Source organism: Apis laboriosa, unplaced genomic scaffold (assembly GCF_014066325.1).
Source record: "Apis laboriosa isolate Shangri-la unplaced genomic scaffold, ASM1406632v1 scaffold64_cov150, whole genome shotgun sequence".
In the NCBI taxonomy this organism is placed as follows: Eukaryota; Metazoa; Arthropoda; class Insecta; order Hymenoptera; family Apidae; genus Apis; species Apis laboriosa.
This window is the reverse complement of record NW_025224011.1, coordinates 1348292-1369792: the sequence shown is the minus strand read 5'-3', so window position 1 is coordinate 1369792 and position 21501 is coordinate 1348292. Positions and strand designations below refer to the sequence as shown.

The 21501-nt window shown below is 30.1% G+C and overlaps 4 protein-coding genes and 1 long non-coding RNA gene across 6 annotated transcripts; 3 read left to right on the top strand and 2 right to left on the bottom strand.

Annotated features, from left to right (window-relative positions):
- Positions 1 to 7318: 7318 nt before the first annotated feature.
- Positions 7319 to 10703, bottom strand: LOC122718531 (mitotic spindle assembly checkpoint protein MAD1). Its single transcript, XM_043943634.1, has 7 exons — positions 10233 to 10703; positions 9811 to 10068; positions 9507 to 9737; positions 8966 to 9402; positions 8409 to 8858; positions 8037 to 8335; positions 7319 to 7791 (listed from the first exon to the last, which is right to left on the bottom strand). Exons 2-7 carry the CDS (start codon positions 10066 to 10068, stop codon positions 7430 to 7432), a joined length of 2037 nt encoding a protein of 678 aa, XP_043799569.1. The 5' UTR covers positions 10233 to 10703; the 3' UTR covers positions 7319 to 7429.
- Positions 10704 to 11823: 1120 nt separating this feature from the next.
- On the top strand, positions 11824 to 13170 carry LOC122718549 (ER membrane protein complex subunit 10). 2 transcript variants are annotated; one of them, XM_043943659.1, is made up of 4 exons: positions 11824 to 12178; positions 12241 to 12519; positions 12590 to 12856; positions 12939 to 13170. In XM_043943659.1, the coding sequence occupies exons 1-4, from the start codon at positions 12122 to 12124 to the stop codon at positions 13032 to 13034; spliced, it is 699 nt and encodes a 232-aa protein (XP_043799594.1). In that variant the 5' UTR covers positions 11824 to 12121; the 3' UTR covers positions 13035 to 13170. The 2 variants fall into 2 exon arrangements, with proteins under 2 accessions (XP_043799594.1, XP_043799595.1); XM_043943660.1 differs by having other exon boundaries at positions 11827 to 12178; positions 12256 to 12519.
- A 277-nt stretch (positions 13171 to 13447) lies between these two features.
- LOC122718510 (Bardet-Biedl syndrome 2 protein homolog) lies at positions 13448 to 16359 on the top strand. Its single transcript, XM_043943598.1, has 11 exons — positions 13448 to 13672; positions 13773 to 13892; positions 13966 to 14154; positions 14243 to 14425; positions 14487 to 14709; positions 14792 to 15003; positions 15131 to 15301; positions 15369 to 15473; positions 15567 to 15879; positions 15946 to 16200; positions 16261 to 16359. Exons 1-11 carry the CDS (start codon positions 13448 to 13450, stop codon positions 16353 to 16355), a joined length of 2091 nt encoding a protein of 696 aa, XP_043799533.1. The 3' UTR covers positions 16356 to 16359.
- Positions 16360 to 16466: 107 nt separating this feature from the next.
- On the bottom strand, positions 16467 to 20396 carry LOC122718511 (ras-related and estrogen-regulated growth inhibitor). Its single transcript, XM_043943599.1, has 4 exons — positions 20254 to 20396; positions 19750 to 19972; positions 19163 to 19349; positions 16467 to 16944 (listed from the first exon to the last, which is right to left on the bottom strand). Exons 1-4 carry the CDS (start codon positions 20390 to 20392, stop codon positions 16762 to 16764), a joined length of 732 nt encoding a protein of 243 aa, XP_043799534.1. The 5' UTR covers positions 20393 to 20396; the 3' UTR covers positions 16467 to 16761.
- LOC122718512 lies at positions 19286 to 19766 on the top strand. The gene is made up of 3 exons (XR_006347398.1): positions 19286 to 19384; positions 19539 to 19662; positions 19725 to 19766. It is a non-coding gene; the product is annotated as an uncharacterized LOC122718512 (long non-coding RNA).
- Positions 20397 to 21501: the final 1105 nt, after the last annotated feature.

Here is a 21501-nt window from a genome sequence, read left to right as displayed (position 1 = left end):
GAAAATTATAAAAATTTTGATTTCGTCGAAATGCTAGATAATACACTTTAATTGAGGGCAGTGTATGTTTCTGCCCTGGGATTGATTACTTGGAGAATGATTGGAAAATTGATACAGTATTTGTGTATGTGTGTGTGTGTGTATGGAGATTGGTTTTAATGTTTGGTTTGCGGTGAATCGATTTTTCGAGAATATGTTGAGTAAATTTTAATTAATTTATGTATAAAGTGTGTAACCAAAATGGGTGGTCAAACTTTTCGTATTTGATCTGATTAATTAGGTTAATTGCTTTTGTTTTGTTTCTTTCTAATTCATTCTGGTCTCTTTAGATTTTAACTTAGAAGAAATATTTCTTAAATTTTAAAATTGTAATCTTGTACGAAGAAAGAACAGTTTCAGATTAAAACTTACTATTTTTAAAATCAAATTATAAATTATTAAATCGATTATTCATATACATAACAATTTTAACGAAAACTTGTCGTTCTCTTACTCCCATCTCGTTTTCCTTCGAATGAAATCCCTTCAGACGACATTGTCCACTCGGTCAACACCCAACATCCCCTTTTCTTCAATATCCCAACCTTTTTTTTTCTTCTTTTTCCTCTCCTTGCCATGGATCCAAATACTTTTTCGAGGCTAATATCCCATGGGATTAATCCACGATTTCCACGCGTAAAAGATACCTCAAAATGAAAAAAGAAAAAGCATCGAAGAACACGATGGATAATCTTTCCTCTAATTAAATGCCGTGTCTATCAATTGATCCATCCTCGAATCCTTTAAAGGATTCATTTCCTCGTTTCCCCCATGTTCGATCTGTAAATCGATGAAATTCTCGTATACGTGGGATCATTGGAAAGAGTACACACGTACACACTATCGAACGATGAAAAGTTAAAGCTTATCACGAAGCCTCGGCTCGAACTTTTGAAATAAGGAAGCTTCATTTGCCCCTACTTTCGATCCCTTTCCTTTCGAGTTTCTTTGAATTCCACTTGCCTCGTGACAATGACTTAAGTTTCATTCCTTTCGGATAGTTCGCGCAGTCTCGCGTATCTCCCTCCACCCCTCCGTGCCCCTTTCCCTGCTCCACGCCCTGTAATTTGCGCTTATCGACCTCGCAGACATCCGCTTTTTCGAGCTCCTCTCTCTTTCTCTCTCTCTCTCTCTCTCTCTCTCTCTCTCTCTCTCTCTCTCTCTCTCTCTCTCTGCAAACGTGCGGGATGGTTAAAAATTCCATCAATCTGCGCGGAAAATTGCACGTTTCTCATATTTCTTGATCACGAATGTGTATGTGGTTTGTTATAGTAAATATTATATTTAATACGTATTATTACCATATCGTACATTACGTTATTATATCGTACAAAGGTTTATTTTGATACGATTTTTGGTCGTAGGAAATTTTGAGTATATATATATATATATACGTGAAATGATAGTTATGAATAAATATTAGGTGTTACGTGCTGATGTGTTATTTAAATTGATGTAGATATATAGTAAATATGGAAATCATTTTGATATCAAAAATTTATTTCACGTGTAAGGTAATAATTTTATTGCTGTTTGTAAATTTGAATTTGGTGTACGAAGTAAATAAATGAATAATTGAAATTATTTATTTGAAATTCTATCCTCAATAACTTAACTTTATACCATAATTTTATTCGTAATGTTAATTTCTATTGTCATTTTATAAATTATTTTATAATATATTGTATATATGTTATATAAGAGAAGATAAATCTTATTTCTTCTGATTCAATATTAAAATTATTATCTTAAAAATGATGAAATAAATAAGAACGAAAGATTCCTCTCGCAAAAAGAATCTTATTCTATTAATTAGCATCCTTGCTAAGTGACGCAGTGCTCTAATATCGAAGAAAAAGCACAATAACGGGTACAATTGATTCCCCAGGGTACAACCCCTCGCTGGGAAAGCAAGAAATTTAGTTCATGGTTGCAGATAACTGAGCAAAATTGTTATATATTAATTATGCCGGTTAAGCTCGCAAATACCTGTTATTTTAATGGATCCTGATCGATATTTAACGAAAGAGGTGTAAGTTATTCCGTAAAAAAATTCTGTGTCGAAGATAGAAGAATTATTTAGGGAGAAAAAATAAGGATGATGAAGTAGAAAATATAAAAAATAATTTGTGTTAAATGTCTTCAATATTTTTAAAATTTTTAGAAATTTGAAGATGGAGTATTTACTAATTTTTGAATTGACGAAAGAGAATTGAATTTGAAATGGGAATGTATAGGAAGAATTTCTTTCTTGTTCTACTAATATCTTATTATTCCATTTATTGCATTATTTCACAAATAATGATAAATAATTCATTTTTCTAAAGTCTGAATATATATATATAACAAATTAAAATTACAAAAAATTGAAAATATTTCTATCTATAAAATTATTACTATCAATCTCTAATACAATAAAAATATAATAGCACATAATAGATATTTTTGTCGTAAATAATTAATAAAAACGAAATTCTTAAATTTCTTATCCCTTGCATAAAATCCTCTTACTTTTTCAACTCCTATACATCCCAATTACCATCATCGTCCATTTATTTTTAGAATCACTCACATTACAGCAACGCCGCAAGAATCGTTTCTCCGAGGATCCTGTCACGCCAGATTATTCTACGTGTCGCCTGCGAAAGGGTTGATCCCGAATTGATAAGCAAGGGGCCATTCGACGTGATCGCGAATTAAAGCGGAGAGAGTCGATGCGTGGCTGGCGCGCATATGGAAGGTAGTTGGATGAGTTTGCGATTAAACGCGATTATAATTAAGGATAATGGAGTTTCGGATGGGGAGTTCCCGTCTACTATCGAGCTCCCTTCGCAGCTGGCGCCGTTCTATCGAGTTCCTGTCGTCGCCCAGCCAGCACCCCCCTCGAAATGCTTTTGGTCATCCAGTAGTTACACCGTAGTACATCCTTCTGGTGCACGTACAAAACGTGCACCCTTCCCACCACGTTGCCGTATCCGACGCACCACGTGTGTGTTTCTACGTGTTTTTCGTTCGCTCGAATTCGAGCTGGGGGGTATGTGAAGGGAGGGTGTGTTCGGACATATTTCCAAACGATTGTTTCGCGATAGAAAAGAATAGCGAGGGAGAGAGAGAGAGAGAGAAAGAGAGAGTATTGATTTTATCGTGGGACGTGATTTTTCGGAAATTTGGATTAAATATAGGGGTATTTTTGTAAAGAATCGTAGAGCGGGGAGGTGTATAAACGATTCCTCGCGGGAGTCGTTTAATTATTTTTGCATCGTGATAATTTTTGTGGGGATATCCGGTTATTATTTTAACGAAGATAAAATGAAAAAAAGTGCAGTTTTTGCACTTTGAATAAATTGTTGGCGGTTGTTGTTTTGTCGTTTGTTAAATTCGTGACGATTTTGCTGGTTGAAACTTATAATTAATGTAATTAATGTAATATTACGTGAATTTATTAATTAAAAGTTATAATTTTCTAGTGGTTGTATTGGTAATGATTATACATTAATGTATACGAATGAAACGTTACTTTTAACATTTTTATTATTGGTCAAATCTTAATAAAGAGTTGAGAATTTGATATGAGAATTTGATATACTATGAGATACGTGTTCTTGGAAGATTATATAGATTCTCATTGAAGACTCAAACTTGATGGACACTTTGAACAAGAAACGTCGAAACTGAATTAATTATTAATTCTACTAGGTTGCAATAACTAACTAACTAATCAAGTATTGTAATAAATTTGATAATTAGCAATCGTCGATAATGAAATAATAAGAAATATAAGTCCACAAAGCGCAATTAATAATCGAATAATGCAATATACTTTAATGCAACATATGATTTACGATCTCTCATTCAAAAACGAAATTATGAAACTAATCAGAAAGAACTCATTTGGGAGCCATCTTGAGTTCCGGCAAAACAATCCTGTGTTAATAATTGTGTTAATAATATTTAAATATTATCTTTAAAAACATATACGCAAAAAATTTCTCAAAATAATTTTGAAAACAAGGATAATTAAATTTGATATTATAACTAATTCAATGATACTTTCTACTATGTACTTTTTTCAAGTACATTCTATTGAAATATACTTATCTCATTTTTATAAAAGTGTAGTTATATCACCTTTTCATTAATTTCCACGAATATATCTCAAAGATAAAGGTGATTCAAAGAAACACAAAAATAAGTAACTTCATTACACCCCCCAAGCTCATTGATTATTAAACTATTCCCTTTCCCTACACTACGTCGTTCCCAGTTCGGCTATTTACCTCGTGCAATAATAAATGCTCGAAAACACGTACGCGTAGACACACACATACACATACAATTCACACTCGTTCAATTCGGTCTCGTAAGTTGTACGAGGATGACTTCTCCTATAATAAAGACCGCAACCCTCGAAATAGTTTTTCTTCGCGGACAATGCAATTGGTATCATTCCTTTGGGAGCAGGCTGTCCTTCTTTCGGACACGTAGGGACAAGGTGGCAGTCCGCTAACGGATCCTGAGGGAACAGTCCATACAATCCTCCTCTGTGTCGTTCCATACTCGTGGAGAATTCGAAAAGTTACCTCCTTGGACACGGTGAAACCGCGTAATTGAGATGAACGATTTTCTGGCTCCTCAAGGAGGAATCCCTCTTCTGTATTTTTTTTTTTTTTTTTTTCTTCCTTTATATATATGTTTTTGGATTATAAACGACTACTTAGTTGAATACTGTAATGGACTATATAATAAAGGAACTGATTTCTGATGATTTCTGATCTAAAAGTTTACTGGATATAATTTTTTCTTTTTTTTTTTTGGAATCGTATTCTTTTTTGTTGTTCCATTAAAATAAAATAACATAGAAAATATAATGTATTACTTATTGAATTATGAATTATAATTGTTTAAAAATATGAAATGTAAGCAAGCATCTCTCTGCTGAGGAATTTTTCACACTCTAAGCGAAACGAGGCTTTTCTTTCGAACTATGAATTGATCTACGATCTTTAAATTAGTACGATTAAAGCAATATTTGAATAAAGAAATAAAGTATCGAGCAATTTGAAAATACAAAAAAAAGATACAAAAATAAACATGATATATTATATTATAAACGATACTGAACAACTATGGATTCTTGTTTGAAAATTTCTGAAGATGTGAAAATATTTTCTCCTCTTTTTGAAATATATAGTGCATCCCAACAATAAATGCAAATTAAATAAACTATGATTTCCAATGGAGAAGAATCATAATCATATTTCATAAGAATCAGAAGAATGGATAAAATATTTTTTTTTTTTTTTGAAAACTTTGAATAAAAGAATTGGAACTGTCCTTTTTTTAGAATTTGCGTAATATGTAATAATATTGAGTATAATTTAGATGAACAGTAGTTTTTTTAATGTAAAGTTTCGAAAAAATTTTAGATTTAATTTTGTTTCTTTTGATATCATATTTCTCTTTGGCTTCTCTTTTGAAAGCTTTGAGAGTGAAGTGTTGAAGGTTTCTCCTTTTTTTTTTAATTTATTCTCCTTCATATTTCATGAATGATATTTTTAGAAGGTAACTTGAAGAAAAAATATGATTTAGACTAGAATTATGCTTTCTTTTGTGATATTTAACTTCATTAGAGTAAGTTAGAGCAGAGAAAATATATGATGAGGTTTTTAAAGGAAATTGAATAAAGAGAGTATGGAAATGATACATTGCTCGACATTTTTACAGTTTTAAAATTATATATATTGTATGTATATCTATATATATATATAGATAATGTAAAAATTAATAAAAATTAATAAAAAATCAATGAAATTCTAAACGATGACTTTTGAACATAGATCTCTTTTGTTAAGAGTAAAATATATTTTATTTCGTTAAAGAGAAATAAAAGAATTGATATGACGAAAGTTTAGTTAGTTCATTTGTGCAACGTTCCATTGTTGATTAATGAGAGAAATTTACAAGGAACAAGAGCGAAAGCAAACAGACTATCAGTGTACGTTAACAGAATGTTTCTTTTGGTGAAGTTTCTGATTCCGTGTACCGACGGAATTGGACGCGAGATTAACATCGTCTGTCTTGAGTCAATCTATTCGAACACAGACAGAACCTGAAGTTTCTGAAGTTGGAAATCCCTAAGTTATAGAGACGAATACCATTGTGTTTCTCGCGTTAAGTGTTAGATCGCCGCAATGGTCAAACTAATTTCAACTTAACTTACTAGTAAAGTGATATTTCGTTTTCGAAGATTAATATTGACATAAGTGAATAAAAAGAATAAAAATAATTATCTAAATTATGTTTAATCCAATTGCTAAAAATTATTCAATAATTTTCTAACTTTTATTTCACTTATTCTATTTGTTTGTTTGTGTTCTTTTTTTAATAGATTAAAAAATAAATATTTCAAAAATAAGAACACAATACATTATTATACATTTTACTATTTATAATCGAATATCCTATGTAAAAGTAAATATCTCATGTAAGTGATTCGTAAAATAAGAATATTTTAAGCATTCTATATATATATGTATAAAAACAAGTTAAAAAATTATTTTTTACACGTTGAATGTTGTTTTCATGATCAATAAAAAATATTAATTTGCTATCAGGAATGTTAACCACAACTTAATATCTAAATTATTATTTCATAACATTCAGCTACTATTGTTGCGGATAATTTTATTAATTATTAAAAATTGACCGACTTCTATTATAACGAATGTAAATAATATAGATTGATCTCGCATCATGAACATAATTGATATTTCATTTCAAATACCAATATGGAATAAACAAGATGTATCGATTCGATTATATTTGATTACGATTAATTACATCGAATTTAATTTCATAAGAAATTAAAAGAAATTCTAATCGATGACACATGAAACTAGATGAAATAATATATCTTAAAAGCAATATGGCAGTTTTATTTGTTACTCCCATTCATTAAAAACACATGATTATGTAATGAATAAATGTTATTCGAGGATGAACTTTTTTATAAGATCTACGAGATCTAGCAATAAAAAATATATCAGGACGAACTAATCTACTATCACTATAATAAATTTTTACTTTTTGCTAGGAAATGCATTTAAATATTATTAATTTCATAATTAAAAGAATATATATAAAATAAATGATTTAAAAAATTATATTAACATCTTATGGATTTTAATTATTAAATTTTATCTTCCAACTAATTCATTTAAAAAGTTCTTTCAAAAAAAATGTTTTAAGATATGAAATAAATAATAAAAACCAGTAAGGATTGTCGCAAAGAATATAATTTCTGAACTATATGACTTGTCAAAAATAAAAGTTTTTCAAAGCTGTCTCGCTTTCTTTATACCAGATCTCGTACACGAAAATTAATTGGCGATTAGGAAGGTACACTTAGAATGTTCGTCATAGTTTGCTGATTAAATAAATCTGATTGCACGGCATTGAGAAACATAGGTACGCTGTGTTGTTGTTGTAAATATTGCTCCACCAATGCTCCAAGAGTCGCAGAGAAAGCAGTCTCTAGAAGATTCACTCCTTCCTCTCCGATTTTGAAAAACAAAAAATCATCTGGTGATTCAGCGTACTGACTATACAATTTATATTGACCTTCCTTTGTTCTATCTACTCGCCAACCAAATAATTGATAACAAGCTTGTCGATATTCTTGCGAGGATGCTTTGAAAGCCTCTTTGAGACGAGCTATTTTGATCTCGTGAGTCTGTTTGAGTTCTGCTATTTCTGAAAATAAAATGAAAAAAGTTAAAATAGTTATAAGTTAAAATAGTTATAAATTAAAATAATATAAATAGTTATAATTAAAAAAGTTTATAGGAAAAAAAAAGATTTCATTCATCGTTGATTATCCTATTTAAAAATTTCTTATTTAATTTAATTTAATTTTTTATTTAAGAACAGATTTTAATAAAAATAAAATTTAAATTTATTTTTCTAATAATAATAATAATAATAAAATAAATAATTACCTTGTGCTTGAAGAGAAGATGTTGTCGCATTAATTCCACCTTGCATTACTTTTGCCCTAAGTTCCTCCAGTTCACATAACAACGCCTTTTGCTTCTCTTCCGCCTGTTGTTCTGCGATAGCAGCAGGATTCATTGTAAAGTGTAATACTCTTGCATTGGAATTGAAGTCACCTTTTAGTGCTCGATGTTCCAATTCTCCCTTTAATCGCTCAACTTCTTCCTTTAATTTATTACACTCTTCTGTTTGGTTATAGCCTTCGGCTGCTTGTAGATCACTTTCTAATTTGGCAACTAAATCCCTGAAAATATAAATCTCTTCAATAATCATATTAATATTGAGGATAAAAACTTTCAAATGAAAATTAAATTTACCTATAAACATCTATCGTGCGTTCCAGCGCAGGTATTCTTTCGGTTATTGCATTATTGCTATCTATAGATATTTCCTTTTCGTACAAATCTAATTGTTGTCGATAACTATCTCTCTCCCTCGTGATAAGTAACATTTTTTTTTGTAGTCTACCCACATATGTATTCAATTTTTCTTTGGAAACTGTCACATTCATAGCTAATTTTTTAGCGTCTTCGTAATTTTTTGATAAAGTATGTGATTCCCTTAACGCAGCATCAAGTTTCGATCTGAGTTGTCCTTCTTCTGCTTTTAAAACTAATTCGGCTTGTTGCAATCGATTCAATTCACGTTTTAGAGCAGATGGTCCTGTAATTCCAATAGATTCATATTCAGCCAAACGTAACGAAAGCTCCGTTTTTTTAGCTTCAAGCATTGCAACTTGTTGTTCCACTCTTTCTGTATGTTCTAATCTACAGAAAAATAAAAACATATTTAAACACAATAAATAGCAAATATTTATCAATCATAGAGATATAGAAAAATATTCCTTTATATTATATTATATTCCGTTACATACCTTTTCATTACATTAGACATTTGTTCTTCTAAAAGTAGTTTCCCTCTAACAGATTCTCTTAATGAAGCAATGGTTTCTTTTGCAATAATTAATTCTTTCTCAAGTTCGTTTGCTTTTGCTGCTTTTGCAGTGAACATTTTTCCCTCCTCCCATTGCATCTTTTCTGATTCTAACCTCTCAACCTTTATTTTTATAGCCTGAAATTCTACATTTTGTAATTCCAATTCTTGCTGCTTTATTTGATATTCCTTCAATTTTTCTTCCAATTGTTTTATTCTTGTTTGTGCTGATTCTAATTTTGATTGTGTATCAAATCCATCAGTAAAATCTTTTGTTACTGCTTTATTTTCTTGGGTAGATGTATGTTTAAAATCACCTAATAACTTTGCATTTTCATTCATTAATGTCATAATTTTCTGTTCCAAATTTGTTTTTACCTACAAAAAATTTTATATATTAAATATATAATATATATAATATATAATATATATATATAAGTGGAAGATCATTAAAATAATTAAATTATATATAGATATTATACCTCAAACAATTCTTTTTCTGCAGCAGCCTGTGCTTCGCGAGTATCCTGAATTGTTCTACGTGAAATGTCAAGTCGTACTTCTAATTGTTTAATTGTTTGTTTATCTTGCTCTACTTGTATTTCTAAAATACCTTTTTCTTTTTCAAAAACTTCTTCCATTTGTCTACGTATTTTATGAAGCTGTTGTACAGCAGCTTCTTGATGAGATAATCTTGTTTTCAAAGATATAACCTAATAAAATATAGATTTTTGAAATACTTCATTTTCAAAAATTTATATATAACATTAATTGGAAACATATTACCTCTCCTTTTAATCTTCTCCATTCCCATGGACTACCAGGAATATTCTCTGTTTCACTTCTATTTAAATTAGAATTATTAGAATCACTCAACTTTGGTCTTTTTGGTGAAATTATACATTCATCAGTGTCAAGTACTGATGTATATGTAGTTCCTGATAATTTTACAGGCACACTATTATTACTCTTACGATATGCTTCAGAACCTGATCTAAGATCTTTTATCATTTGAATAACACTTGTTGGATCTTTATCATTCATCTATAAAAAGAATATAATATAAATTATTATATAAAAAAAAAGATTATGATTATAACCTCAAATTAGATAATTGTTTTAAATCATTTCCAATATATATTTAACCTTTTTAATCATTATATACATGTCACAAAAAATTAAATATGTATCATTTAAATTAAATTTACCTTAATAAATCTTTAATAATATTATATTGTTGAAAATTCAATTACTGGTATAAACGTTTTATTGTAATTTAAGTGTATATACATTTATAGCATACAGAATATTATAATATATAATTCGTTTTATTGAGAATAATTTCTGCAACACTGTTATTCAAATTATTATATTTGTTTCACAAACACTATATTTATAAATATTAAGCACCATCACTGCAACACATTCTTTGAATACATGTTCTGTAGCGTCACAATACGTTCTTATATACTGGTATGGTGGTAACATTTGCATAGAGCATCAACGCGTTAACTAACGTCAAATACCAAAGACATTACAATAAATACTGTTTAGTTGCATACAAATTACCATACAAATTCTTAAATTTGAAAATAAAAAAATTTAATATAGTAGATGTTCCTATTTCACATGTATATAAATACATTTGTGTATTAAATAAAATTATATAATCTGTATAATTTTTAACACAAAACATTCTTGTATTTTTATTACAAATCCAAATAAATTATTAAATTAATTAGATATCCGAGCCTTTAAAAACATAAATTTTATAGAACAATATAGACAAAGAGAACGAATAAGTGGAAAAAGGATAGAGATAGGATAAAAATTAGGGAATCAGCGCCATCTTCAGAGTGCCATAGATTAAACACAATTTAGACAAAGAAAGCAATAAAAAAAAGATAGAGATAGGATAAGAATTGATCATCAGAGCCATCTATTGAGTGATAAAGATATCTCTTCAAAAAGAAGGTAAAGTAGAGTAAGAATTGAAAATTAGCGCCATCAGAAGAATATTTTTGACACTAAAGAGAAGGCGCTAATTGTCAATTCTTACTCTACTTTACCTTGTTTTTAAAGAGATATCTTCATCATTCAAGAGATGGCTCTGGTGATCAATTCTTATATCTCTATCTCTTTTTTTTTGTTTTCTTTGTCTAAATTTGTGTTTAATCTACGGCACTCTGAAGATGGCGCTGATTCCCGAATTTTTATCCTATCTCTATCCTTTTTCCACTTATTCGTTTTCTTTGTCTAGAAGAAGTTTGTGCTTTTAAAAGACGATTTTAATGTTTTAATAATTTTATTATTTTTTAAGATAATAAGAAATATAATAATAAAATATATATACGTAATATAATAAAAATATATAAATTTTTGTGTGCTAAAAATTATATGGAATGAAGTTCGTTTTTTATACATTATGCATATATGTACACATGTATGTAGATATATATGAAAAAGAGATCTTTAATTATAACGAACTAAAATATATATAAAATAATTAAAATATCTAATAAAATTATCTTACTTTTAACAATTTTTTATATTTTACTCTTCGTTTATTCTCTAGAAAGTAATAGTCCGTATTACATATATTATAGCATTAATGTAATATATTGAAGAAAAATTACTATAAAATTCCCATATGTAATTATATTATACAATATACATTATACACAATATCATTGGTGAAAAAAGTATTGTGATTATTTTATTGGAGTACGTAAGTTTTGTAAATTTGCATTAGAAACTAACCAATATAAAAAAAAATGATGAAAACATTTTCACTATTGCTGAATTTAATTTTATGTTTCAATGAATATTTTAAATAAATTCAAAGAAATAAAGTCTGATAATAAAACAAATTTAATAAAAAATTTATTAAAACTAATAAAAAATAATAAACGTTATAAATAGCTAAACCTTTTAATCATTAGTAGTAGACTGTCAAACCACTTGCACTACAGTGTATAAATTTGCACATTCCGTTAATATCATTCGATAAATAAGTTTTAAAATATATTAAAATTATTAAAATGATTTGATTTTTTATTATATCATAGAAGATATACATGTATATATCATTTTAATAATGCAGACGATATATATTTGTATAAGTTTGTTAATCAGCATATCACTAGCTCTTGGGGTTAGTATTTCAATTTATTATAATTCTCAATACATATTTTACTACACATTTTAACGAAATAGTCATCAAAATTTCAGAGCGAACTTGATTATGATGGCTGGTTGCAATTACGATTGTGGCACGCATTTAACGATGAACCAGAGCCGATTTTCATAGAACGAGGTAATATTACAGTATCAAGTGTTCGTAGCGGTGCCTCTGTTATTGGACAAAATGGATTGCTGCAATCCCATATAAACGAACTAAAAAATCTTGCCAAAAATGATGGCAAATATAGACTTAAAGCAGTAGCTCGAACTTCTTCAGGAAATGAAATAACATTTTTATCTTCTGTACCTGCGGTAATTATATTTCTTAGTATTTTTATGTTTTATATATCTGTATTTTATTTATAATCTTTTTTCTATTTAGTGTTATCTTCTTGGTTCTGATCTTGAAGATGTCATAACAATTTGGCTAGATAGTGCAGCGGAACCAATAGTTGTCAGTATATCATCGCCTGGCCCCTGCAGTATAGAAAATCCATTTACAAATATGTGGACAACTAATGTTGTCGTTAAATATCCTGATGGTGGACCAGTTCCAGACACTGCTACATATATTCAAAAACTTGAACGTGAAAGAGAAGCAAGAGAAAGAGGAGAAGCAAAAGATAATAGATCTTTCCTTGCAAGATATGTAGGTTTATTATTGTAAACAATATTTGTATATAATACATTTTAAAATATTATTTATTGCTTGATTTATTTATCCATTTCAGTGGATGTACATTGTTCCTGCATTGATCTTTGTTATTCTATCATCTGCAACAAATCCAGAAGCTGGAGGAGCAGCAGGTGGCAGTGCTCAAAGATAATAACTTAAAGTGTCTGTGGTGCCTCCAAGAGTGCTTGTGTCGAATCTTTTATTTATAAACTTACAATATACTTTCATAATTACAATTGTAAAAATATAATTGTATCTTTTTCTGAATAAATTCTGATTTAATTAAATTTTTTTTATCTATTTTTTAGTATTCTAGATTATTATATAATATCGTGTAAAATGAAAGTTTTTCGCAATGTAGTACATGTATTTGTGCGTTACAATATATTTTTTTAACTTAAAGCCACCTATTATAATTGTATATCACTATTATATATAGTTTAGTCTTCTAGGTAAAGTTCACAGGTAAGGCAAGAAAAGATCAATAATCTACCATCCAATGAACAAAGCCACAAACTGTTACTATTATGTATTAGAATATTTTGTAATTTATCAGGCTGAAAAATGGCAGCTTTTTCTCTGAATATTCAGAAACATGTAGAACCAGGTCTTGTAACTTCAGGTAAATTCGATGGTTCTCATGCTTGTTTAGCAGCTGCAACATATGGTGGAAATATTTTGGTGCACAGTCCTCACAGGCAACCACAAATAACCGATCATGACCACGAGCAGTCCGATAGAAAATTATCTTGGAGCGGAGAACTCGCTGAACTTAAAATAGGAAGTGAGGTATTAATCAAATAATTATACATTTTTTAAAAATTTAAAATATTTTTTTAAGAAAATTTAATTTTGATACAAATTAATTAATATCTGAATAAATCGCTAGATTATTGCATTATGCACTGGTCGACTTAATGAAGATGAGAGAGATATCCTTCTAATTGGAACTGCATCTCATGTTCTGGCTTATCATATAGAAGACAATTCTGATATTTTTTATAAAGAAGTATTTTAATCATATTCATAATCAAACTTGTTTGGAAAAAAGTATAAAGAATTTAAATTATTTTTACGAATAGATGTCTGATGGTGCAAGATGCATACTCATTGGCAAATTGAGTTGGCTTCCAAATCAAGTTGCAATCGTCGGTGGCAATTGTTCTGTAACAATTTTAGATTCGCAAGGCATAGAAATATTTTGGACAGTAGTAGGAGGAATTGTTAGTTCATTAGCCGTTTTTGACTTCGATGGAGATGAAGAAAACGAGGTAAAGTATAATAAAAAAAAAAAATTCTTAAAAATTTTAATAAGAATCAACGAATGAAATAATGTACCATAAATATAAAAATATCTAGTTGATCGTTGGAACGAAGGATTTTGAAATAAAGGTGTACAAGAAAGATAATCTGCTTTGGGATGCCAAAGAAACTGCTTCCATTACCTCTTTAATCGGTCTACCTCATAGACGATTTGTTTATTCAGTAGGAAATGGAACTCTTGGTGTCTATGAAATGGCTCAAAGATTATGGCGTGTTAAGGTCAGCCTAAATTAAAATTAATAAAAATTGCAAATGGAAAAATATATGATAAATTTTTCAGTCAAAACACAGAGTAATAGTTACAAGGAGCTTTGATTTGAACGGAGACGGTTCACTGGAAGTCATAACCGGTTGGAATAATGGAAAAGTAGACGCGAGATTATCCAATAATGGAGAAGTAATTTTTAAAATTCAATTATCCGCTGGAATAGCTGGAATTGTGGAAGCTGATTACAGAAGAATTGGCAAATCTGATTTAGTCATAGTATCTTCTACTGGAGAAGGTAGGATAAAGTTTATAAATTGCATGGAAAAATAAATAGAAAAACTAGATTTTGTTTTATTTTTAAATGATATTGATTTTAGTGCGTGGTTATAGTTCTGGCTCCACAATGGATACACCAGAACCAGGTGAAGCTATGCGTGATTTGTTGGCCAAAAAACAAATACTTCAAATGGAAATTAGGCAGAGAGCTGCATCAGTTCCGAATATGTATCATGGAACAAAATTGGCTGTTAGTTTGATGAGTGCTGAAGGTGCAGCTCGTGTTGCTCTTGCTTCGGGACCTGGTCTTCTTGTAAGCGATTCAATTCTTGTACAAAATTTTTTCTGGTGTTTTTCTTTTGAAAATTTATCGTTAAAAAAAAGAGAAAATATAAATGGAATAGGAATATATATAATAAACTTTCAATATTGATATTTAGATACATTGTGCGATAGTTTTTACTGAAGGGGTATTCGAAGGCGAAACTTTAGTAGTCCATCCCAGCAGACCTAAAGGAGAACTCGAAATAGAGCTTCGTCCTCCTAAAAATAATCCTGTGGATCTCCATGTGAAAGTATGCGTTGGTCCAGCTGGTGCAGATCTACTACAGGTATTAAATGAAAAAGAAAAAAAATTTTTTAAATTTATTCTAATGTAACTTTTTCCCTTTCATGAAGGTGTTCGAAATGACACGTCAATTGCCTAGATTTTGCATGTACCAGATCATTGAGAAACCTCAACAAATTCCAGACGATTTTACAAAAAATAGTGTCACAACTGAGGTATTTATTTATCACATCATATTAATAATAAAAAGTATACTATTTCTTTTTTTTTTAAAAAAATTATAAACGAATCTAATATTTTTTAATTAGCTCGCAGAAAGACCTCAAAGAATCGCCCTCTGGTTGAACCAAAGTCTCATCCTCCCTGAAGAATTCGAAATTAAAGAGGACAAGCCAAATAATGGAAACATGGAGATATGGCTTCGAGGAATGAGAGATAACAAAATTCATTGTTTCATGGTAGACGCAAATGGGAAATTAACTATCCAAACGGAGGATTCTACATTTGCTGGCGACATTATTCAATCTTTAGCTCTATACTTGGGTCTCAGAGAACTTTCTTCCGAGGTCTCATTTCCGGCTGAAGAGAAGAAATTGTTGGACGCTTTGGAACGTGTCAAAGGTTAATATAAATAAATTATCGCATTTCTTAGAAGAATATTAAAAGATAATTATTAATTTATTGCAGAGCTAAAAGAAATTGATGCTAAACTGCAAGCAGAGACAGCCAATGAGACTACTTTATTGAAGAATATTATAATCCGTCTGGAGGATGCGAGAATTCTCGAGAATATCGACGAAATGAGAAGGAGACTCGTACAATTGAAAAATGTAAATGCTGATCTAATCAGGGAACATGAAATTAGGATGAAGAGCTATCGCGAATTTACAGCGAATTTAAAGGAGCTTAATCTTGGAGTTCAACGTGCAGCTAGATTAAGAGGTAATATATATATTTTTTTCTTTTCATCTTTTTTCAGAAACTGTTATTTGAATTTTTCAGTCGGAAAAAGTGCCTCGAATACCGTAGCCAATTGCAGAGCTGCGATCCAGGATGAAAATTCGAAAGCTCTCGTGATTGCAATAAGACATGGATGAATTTTAACATTGTATCTTATAATATTCACATTAATGAATATTATTTTATACAAACTTTATTTTTTTCACGTTTATTATACACATTCAAGAAATAACAATAATAATAAGATCATTCACAAGAGAAAGTATTGTAGAAAGTATTGTAGATCTTATTAACTATTTACAGCAAGATCAAAATTTAAAAAAGACTGTTCATTCAAAGATCTATATTTTTAAAAGGAGATGCAAATTGACGAATCTCATTGATTTACAATCAAATTTAAACAATTTTAAAAAATTTATCTCAAGGTAATAATACGTTACAATGGAAATTGACAATCAACAGTCAACAATTTTTAAAACACGAAGAATTAGAACACAAACTTCTCATCGAGGTACACAAATTGAGCTCTGAGGTCTCTTTTAGTCAATGAAGCGTTCCTCGAACTGATATACTGAATCTTCTTTTAAGAGGTATAGGTGATGGACGTCGAAGAGCGTCCAATGTTCCATCGGTAGAAGCTCTCACCCTGAAGGAATTCGTCTGTTGGCCAGAATTACCAGGCAATTCCGTCAACAGTTTGAAGATGTCTGTGAAGACGGCCATGACCTGTCGAATAAAAATAATCGGGCCAGTCTGTTGCTATCGTTACATAACCCCTTCGAGATTATCTTATTAAGCAGCTATCACAATTATACTTTATATATTTTTCTTTCATAATCTACTTTAAAAACCGTTCGTATTATCACTCGCCATTTTTTCATTCGTACCTCGTGCCGTGGTTCGCGACACGTGTAGGATCATCGATCTCCTTTTCTCGTTTTTCCTTCAATTTCTATGTTACATTTCTTCTAGTAATATAACAAATTGCAATATATAATGATTTAAAGGAAATTCAAATTGAAAGATATATAATTTCTAAATTAATCTCGATATAAAAATTTAATTTTATATTGAATTTATCTTTTGTTTATATTGTTTATTATATCAAATTATCATTTATAAATTTTATCTTCTAACAAATTTTCCAAATTCTATGACTTTTATTACAACTTCTCTAATCAAGCCAACAGAAACAGATAAATTTTTAAAATATACACACGAGACCTTAATATCTAATCAATAATCTTTGCTTCAAACTTCATCCATATCTTTTCAAAATAAGAAAAGAAAAAAGAAAAAAAAGAAAGAAGTGTAAAGTGTAAAGAAATATGAACAAATTCTAATCTCACGTCCAAAGACCGTAAATAGTTGTGGTCCCACGATTAAGTCCAAGCTTAGGGGTAATTAATTGTGAAACAAATTTTTAATTACGGCACATTTACGATACCGATAACACGATCATTGGAAGATGCTCCGGCGGTATCTCTCTTGCGTTCCGCTCGTTCCACGATACAGATTTTGTTTACCACTGTTTGATCACGCGTAAACGCCATGACCGGTTTCCCAGAGGAGTAAACAATCGTTTTAGAAAAATAACGAAGATTAGGTACGGTCGCGAGACAAAGCTTGAAACGATCGATCCGCCAAAACTTTGACCGCTCCTCCTCTTTCCTGCGCCATCCAAATAGGCGAGCAATGACGGAAGAAGAGGGGCATCTTCAGCCAGCTGAGAGATTTCCAATCGAGCAGACTTTCTTTCGCGATTGATGACGTATATTCGCGTATACGTCAACGATTCTCAATGTCTCTTCGTATCGAGACCTCACGAATAATTCAACTCGTTTCGCTGATAATGAAAACATTTGGGTCTGCCAGAAGCTTTCGATTGCCGATGACGCGATGTTGTGTCTGGTTGTGGCGAATTTTAGAAAATGTTACGAAGAATGTGCTTTCATTTTGCATTGTCATCATTTGGGATTGTAAAAGTATTTGAATTTTTAGAGAATATTTAATTTCGAAAGAATGCAATCCATTTGTCTTGGCAAGCCTTTGTATCTGATTTTTGTATCAAATTTTAATATATATATATATATATATATATAGGGGAAATGCATATCGTTGTTATTATAAGAATATCTAATTTTGATAAAATTTAAAGCTTGCAATTATTAGTTTTCGTGATGATTGATTACGTAATACTCTGTTTATCATTGGCAAATTTTAGAAAGTCGAGGAAGTGTATCATTATCAATTGTTATCTGAGAGAGATAGGATGTTTTAAATAAAATATTCGAAGATTTTGAGAATGTTTGATATTAAAGGCTTGCAAGATAGAAGGAAATGGGTTACGAAATGGATTTGGTAATCAATCTTTTATGCAATAAATCTGTTGCAATTGTTTACCTTATGTTATAGTCGTTAGATGATAATTTACACGTCGGATAGCCTGTGTCTTAGCCCTTGCCACTTAAGGTTAGATGTACGATGTCAGTGTTAACGTTACGTCAAAAGCTTGTTGTTTTATCGTGTCAACGACTGTTAATTTTTCCAAAGTGAACGACCTAACGCTATGTCATCACGAATATTATGACTATGACTCGAAAATAGCATTATATCATATTCTGTTATTAAATGTTTTATCTGCATTTTATTATTGTTTTGTGATTCGAAAGATTCAATATTTTTCATTTTTTTTTTTTTTTTTTAATAAAATTGAAATATGTGCAACTTTAATAGCAAAGTTCATGACTTGATTTATATTTTTCCATATAAATATCTTCGTTAATCTTTTTCAAGGTCAAGCACATCGATACAGCATTGACATTGAATTTATTAATGTTCATCTAACTTTATAGGGGATGAAGAGTTGAGAATAAGAAGGGTATATATCGAATAATGAATTCGATTAAATAGAAAGAATGGGAAATGAAAATTTTAATGTTACCTGTTCGACTGATTCTCTGACAGAAATTTCATGAAACGCTTGAGCCTCGATTTCTTCCGCTCTTTGACGACCTTCCGCGGTGGAAACCACCCTTTCGCCAGGTGTATATGTTAGATCCGCTTTGTTCGCTATGAGGATCACTATCGGTGGTACTTTCCTAGTTTTCCTTGCGTGTGATACTAGAAATCTGGAATAAATATTATGCAGAAATATGTATAAATGGTAAATAACATGAAAAAGAATTTATATGTACATATATTTATTCCAAGTAAAAATTGTCTTTTGACACGTCACTTAAAAAAATAATCGAAAGATATGATTATAAATTATGATGATAAAGATATGATATATATCCGTTATTTCTACTTTCTTCTAGATTTACCCTTTCTTCGATGTTTCTTTGACATTTATTGCGCAATATATTCAACCCTTCGATATTTAATTTAAAAATAGACTGAAAGTCAATTATATTTATTAGTGTGTTCGCACATGAGTTAAAGGTAAATTATTTATCCCTTATTTAATCATTAGAGATTGTTAACAAACAAGTTATTTGTTATAGATTATTGTTCAATGTATTCCCTCACCGAAGACGAGATGTTTCATCGAAGCTGACACGATCCGATACAGAATAAACGAGAACGATAGCATCTGCAAACCGCAATTTCAACTCGGACGGAGGTGGTAGATATCCTGGGGGATCTGTTATCTCCCATGACGCATCCAGGAAACTGTCCACCTTGTAAACCCTTTCGATGGTGCAGTCGTACTCCCCTATGTAACGTTTCGTAGCGAATCGCACCGCTAAAGCTAAATATTTACATTGTTATCTTAGAATCGTTGATTCTATTATCAGAACTTTTTTATTGTTGCTTTTTTTTTCTTTTTTATTATTTCTCTCAAAAAGTATAAGATTTGGGAAATCGAAAGTACAAATATTTGAAAGGGATTAAGAAATATTGAAAATCAAAAATACGTAACAAATTTTAAAATTTTCAAAAATATGCTATGTATCGAAAAAAATTTGAAAATGAAGATATTCGAATTAAGATTTTAAGATATCAAATTCGTTACAAATTTTGGATATTTACCAGTTTTTCCAACACCCTGATGACCCAGAAGGATCACTTTGATAATCCTCGGCTCCTTGGTGGTGAGGCCAAGATTCCAGGCAATCGGAGGGCTGATTCTTTTTTTCAACGACGCCGCTGGTGGACTGAATCTCTCCATGACTTGACCGCCACTGCGTTCCTTGTAGGGTGTTTCATCGATTATGAACCCTCTCTTTTACCCGCCGATATTTAATAAACGCGTTTTATCATGCACGCATCCCTCGAATTACCTTTTCCTTCATTGACCCGTAACAAACGATATCTTTTTTTTCCTCGCATTTATCTATTAACTCTATATTTGCATATTTCACTATTATATTATATTTTTATGCACTATACAAATATTATTTCTTTATTGTTTTTTTTTTCAGTATCTTTTAAATTATTTTATTTTTCGCAATTTTGAGTTTTTGTAATGGTCAATTATAATATACTATTTTATTTTATTTCTTTTTTTTTTTTTTATCTACAGATATTTATTTCGTAAAAAGTTAAATTATATCCCACGCCTGTTTTTTCGAGAGTTGAGATATTTTTATTTTTTCTTATTGTATTTAAGGCGTTTAAAGTAGAAAGTTTATCAACTTTGGAATATCCAATTCACTCGATAATCAATTATTTGAGTAATACGGTTACAGGGATCATACGATTTCGAATGAACACGTGCTTCGAATTCAAGAATTTATCAAATATTATACTTTGCTTATGACATGTGATTGTCAGTTTAATAAGTACACGAAAGAACTAAAAATATAATAAAAATCGGTGATAATTGGCCAGGAAAGAAAAATTCCTTCGCGATTACGATTCTATGTATATACACTCATCGAAAAAAAAAACGATCTAAAACGAATATGAATAATATAAAACTTAAGTTAAAATTTTCAAATGGATACATTGGTTAAGATATATTTCCACGTTGTTCTTATATATCTATATAAGATTTATTTATATACGAAGTATCGTTTATATAAAAGAATCGTCTCATGATATAAAAATGTAGCAATCCTATATATTCTTATCCTAAATCTCTTATCGAAATTCTCTAAATTTTAGGCCCCCTCGTCAAAACTTCGAACGCAGAATCGAACATGGAACAAATTTTTCTCTACTCCGTGCATTCTAACGATGCACGTGAATTTCAATTCTCAATATTATCAATTGTACGTTGTGGACGCAAGGATCTCGAGCAAAGGTTATTACACATAGGCTTAATCAAGATGCCTC

Bases quoted from the DNA above. Each gene is read 5' to 3' on its own strand.
- LOC122718531 (XM_043943634.1), bottom strand. From the start codon at position 10,068: ATGAATGATAAAGATCCAACAAGTGTTATTCAAATGATAAAAGATCTT. The intron at 9,738-9,810 runs GTAATATGTTTC...ATATTTTATTAG, and splicing joins GGAGAAGATTAAAAGGAGAG to GTTATATCTTTGAAAACAAG. The intron at 7,792-8,036 runs GTAATTATTTAT...TTTTATTTTCAG, and splicing joins ATCTTCTCTTCAAGCACAAG to AAATAGCAGAACTCAAACAG.
- LOC122718549 (XM_043943659.1), top strand. From the start codon at position 12,122: ATGCAGACGATATATATTTGTATAAGTTTGTTAATCAGCATATCACTA. The intron at 12,520-12,589 runs GTAATTATATTT...TTTTCTATTTAG, and splicing joins TTTTATCTTCTGTACCTGCG to TGTTATCTTCTTGGTTCTGA. The intron at 12,857-12,938 runs GTAGGTTTATTA...TATCCATTTCAG, and splicing joins GATCTTTCCTTGCAAGATAT to TGGATGTACATTGTTCCTGC.
- LOC122718510 (XM_043943598.1), top strand. From the start codon at position 13,448: ATGGCAGCTTTTTCTCTGAATATTCAGAAACATGTAGAACCAGGTCTT. The intron at 15,302-15,368 runs GTATTAAATGAA...CCTTTCATGAAG, and splicing joins CTGGTGCAGATCTACTACAG to GTGTTCGAAATGACACGTCA. The intron at 15,474-15,566 runs GTATTTATTTAT...TTTTTTAATTAG, and splicing joins AAAATAGTGTCACAACTGAG to CTCGCAGAAAGACCTCAAAG.
- LOC122718511 (XM_043943599.1), bottom strand. From the start codon at position 20,392: ATGGAGAGATTCAGTCCACCAGCGGCGTCGTTGAAAAAAAGAATCAGC. The intron at 19,350-19,749 runs GTGAGGGAATAC...TATTTATTCCAG, and splicing joins GATGAAACATCTCGTCTTCG to ATTTCTAGTATCACACGCAA. The intron at 16,945-19,162 runs GTAACATTAAAA...TTTATTCGACAG, and splicing joins TCAGAGAATCAGTCGAACAG to GTCATGGCCGTCTTCACAGA.